Consider the following 2089-nt stretch of genomic DNA (forward strand, 5'->3'; position numbering starts at 1 on the left):
GGAATATAAACTTTGATAAAGTAGAAGATGGGATATGAATTAAGTTTTTTCAATTATTTTTGTAAGTTTGGGATTACATTTATTCGTTGACACATAAGTTAAAGCTTTTTCTTGACACAAAATTTACGAAAGTAAAGAAGATTTTTGAATCCCGTAGTCTTCGGCTAAAGATACATATAATCTACCAAAATGATCTTTAATTTCATGATCTTAAACATGCCGTGTGGAAAGTTAGTGCATTCTTTATGAAACAGACTAAAAAGTAAAATAAGATAAACAAATTGAAACACGGGGAGTATTAATTGAGCGATCATATGAGAAATCAACTTCAGTGATAGATGGAGTTGGTTGGATATATTCCACTATTTGGCTTATACACTTGTTTTTCCCATCCATTGTTTTGTAGGTAAAAATTATTTCTTGAAGCTATGCTTTGAAATGAAACAGAAGCATCCAAAAGAGTCTCCCAATCTTGATTGTCATCTTCAAGTTGTATCAAAGGTTGCATTTCACTATCAAATCTTGATTGCCTCTTCTGTTTCCTATGTTGCTCGGACTCTTCAGTATCATCAATGTTGCGATGCATTTTTGGAGTATCTGACACGGATGCAACAACATTTTTAGAGGGTCCAAGTAACGTCATAGTCTGTTTCTGCTTATAATCATTGCCATCTTCGGTTGATGTTAGAGGGGAAACAGACGTTGAAGAGGACGGATCATCTGTCGATTGCCACATTCCATTGAGGAAGTTCTCAAGAGCTATGATTTGGATTTGTGGGATTTTGTCAATGAATGGACACTCATACATGCCACAGAGTCCTAAAGACTTGCACCAATCATAAAAGTCACTAAGTTCATTTGCTTGTTTAGCTGCTTTCTTGTAAATCTCAAATGCTGCAGTACAGTTTGTGTATGGCAATTGTATGAGATGATCTAGTATCTCAACAATCTCTTTCCTGAAAGTAGTGTAACACGTGAAGCTATCGCGAATTACATGTTTCATGACAGATTGAACTATAATGTTACGCGTTGCTTGCCCTGTTATTGGCCTGCAGTCCATGACTCTGTCTATTAGGCTTTGTAACTGAGGCAAGAATTCTAGAATTAGCCTTACTTCATCCATCTTGTCAATAAAGTTTTCATGACTAGTTGTGTGATATTCGTCGATCTCTATTCCTTGAGTGGCACAACAATTGAGGGATTCATCGAGCAAACGTGCATATGACCAAATGAAATAGGTGTAATCTTGAGAGGCAGAGGAAGACCTATCCTTGAAGTTACAAGGGTAGAGAGATATCAAACCATTTGATCGTGCCAACATGAGTTCTTCGCGAAAAGGGCTAGTGTGAGGCAATGCCTTAAGGAGCCGATGGAGGAGGTGGAGGCATTTCAACGCGACTCTCCAGCATCGTGTGTTGGCAAAACGTTGACTAAAAGACAACGCGAATGGACCAAAAGAAGACGGACAAATGGAAAATATTTGGAGGATTTCGAGTACATATCGATCAGGCAATGGTGTGTCATCAGGGGAAGTGGCTTTGACAACAATGTGATCAAGGTCACAAAAGCCTCCAATGGTTGCAAATTTTGCATAGCTAACACATGTGTGCTCCCTAAGGGAAGTGAATACTTTCTTGATTCTTCTATGCATGATTTGAATAGAAAGGGGATGAGGGGAAACTATAGAAAGGGGTACTTACGTTTGAGGTTATAGAATTCAACGACGGAGCCTTGTGAGTCGTGACAGAGCTAGAGTTTTCACTGAGAAAATTCATAATTTAAAGAAGCTAAGGGAACAACATATAGTTAAAAACATTGTCCGCTTGTAATTTATTGATAAATAGGTGTCAATTGACTCCCCTTAGACAATCATTTGACGAAACCAAATACTTCGCTAAGAATGTTCAAGGTTTAATATATGTGTATGAGAAGTGTTTGTTTGACTTATATACACAATATAATTTTCTATATATCATTATAATTTTTCGATGAAGAGTGTTCAACTGATCATTACAGCTACTCCAAACCTAAGGAATAATGAAATGAGTTGTGGCATATACTTTAGTTTTTTAGTTTAAATATGAAGTAT

At 36.8% G+C, this 2089-nt stretch overlaps 1 protein-coding gene across 1 annotated transcript; it reads right to left on the reverse strand.

Annotated features, from left to right (window-relative positions):
- Positions 1-328: 328 nt before the first annotated feature.
- Positions 329-1651, reverse strand: LOC102605376 (putative clathrin assembly protein At2g25430). Its single transcript, XM_006364016.1, has one exon. The coding sequence runs from the start codon at positions 1649-1651 to the stop codon at positions 329-331; it is 1323 nt and encodes a 440-aa protein (XP_006364078.1).
- Positions 1652-2089: the final 438 nt, after the last annotated feature.

This window comes from Solanum tuberosum, unplaced genomic scaffold (assembly GCF_000226075.1).
Source record: "Solanum tuberosum cultivar DM 1-3 516 R44 unplaced genomic scaffold, SolTub_3.0 scf00469, whole genome shotgun sequence".
NCBI classification, from domain to species: domain Eukaryota; kingdom Viridiplantae; phylum Streptophyta; class Magnoliopsida; order Solanales; family Solanaceae; genus Solanum; species Solanum tuberosum.

Bases quoted from the DNA above. Each gene is read 5' to 3' on its own strand.
- LOC102605376 (XM_006364016.1), bottom strand. From the start codon at position 1,651: ATGCATAGAAGAATCAAGAAAGTATTCACTTCCCTTAGGGAGCACACA.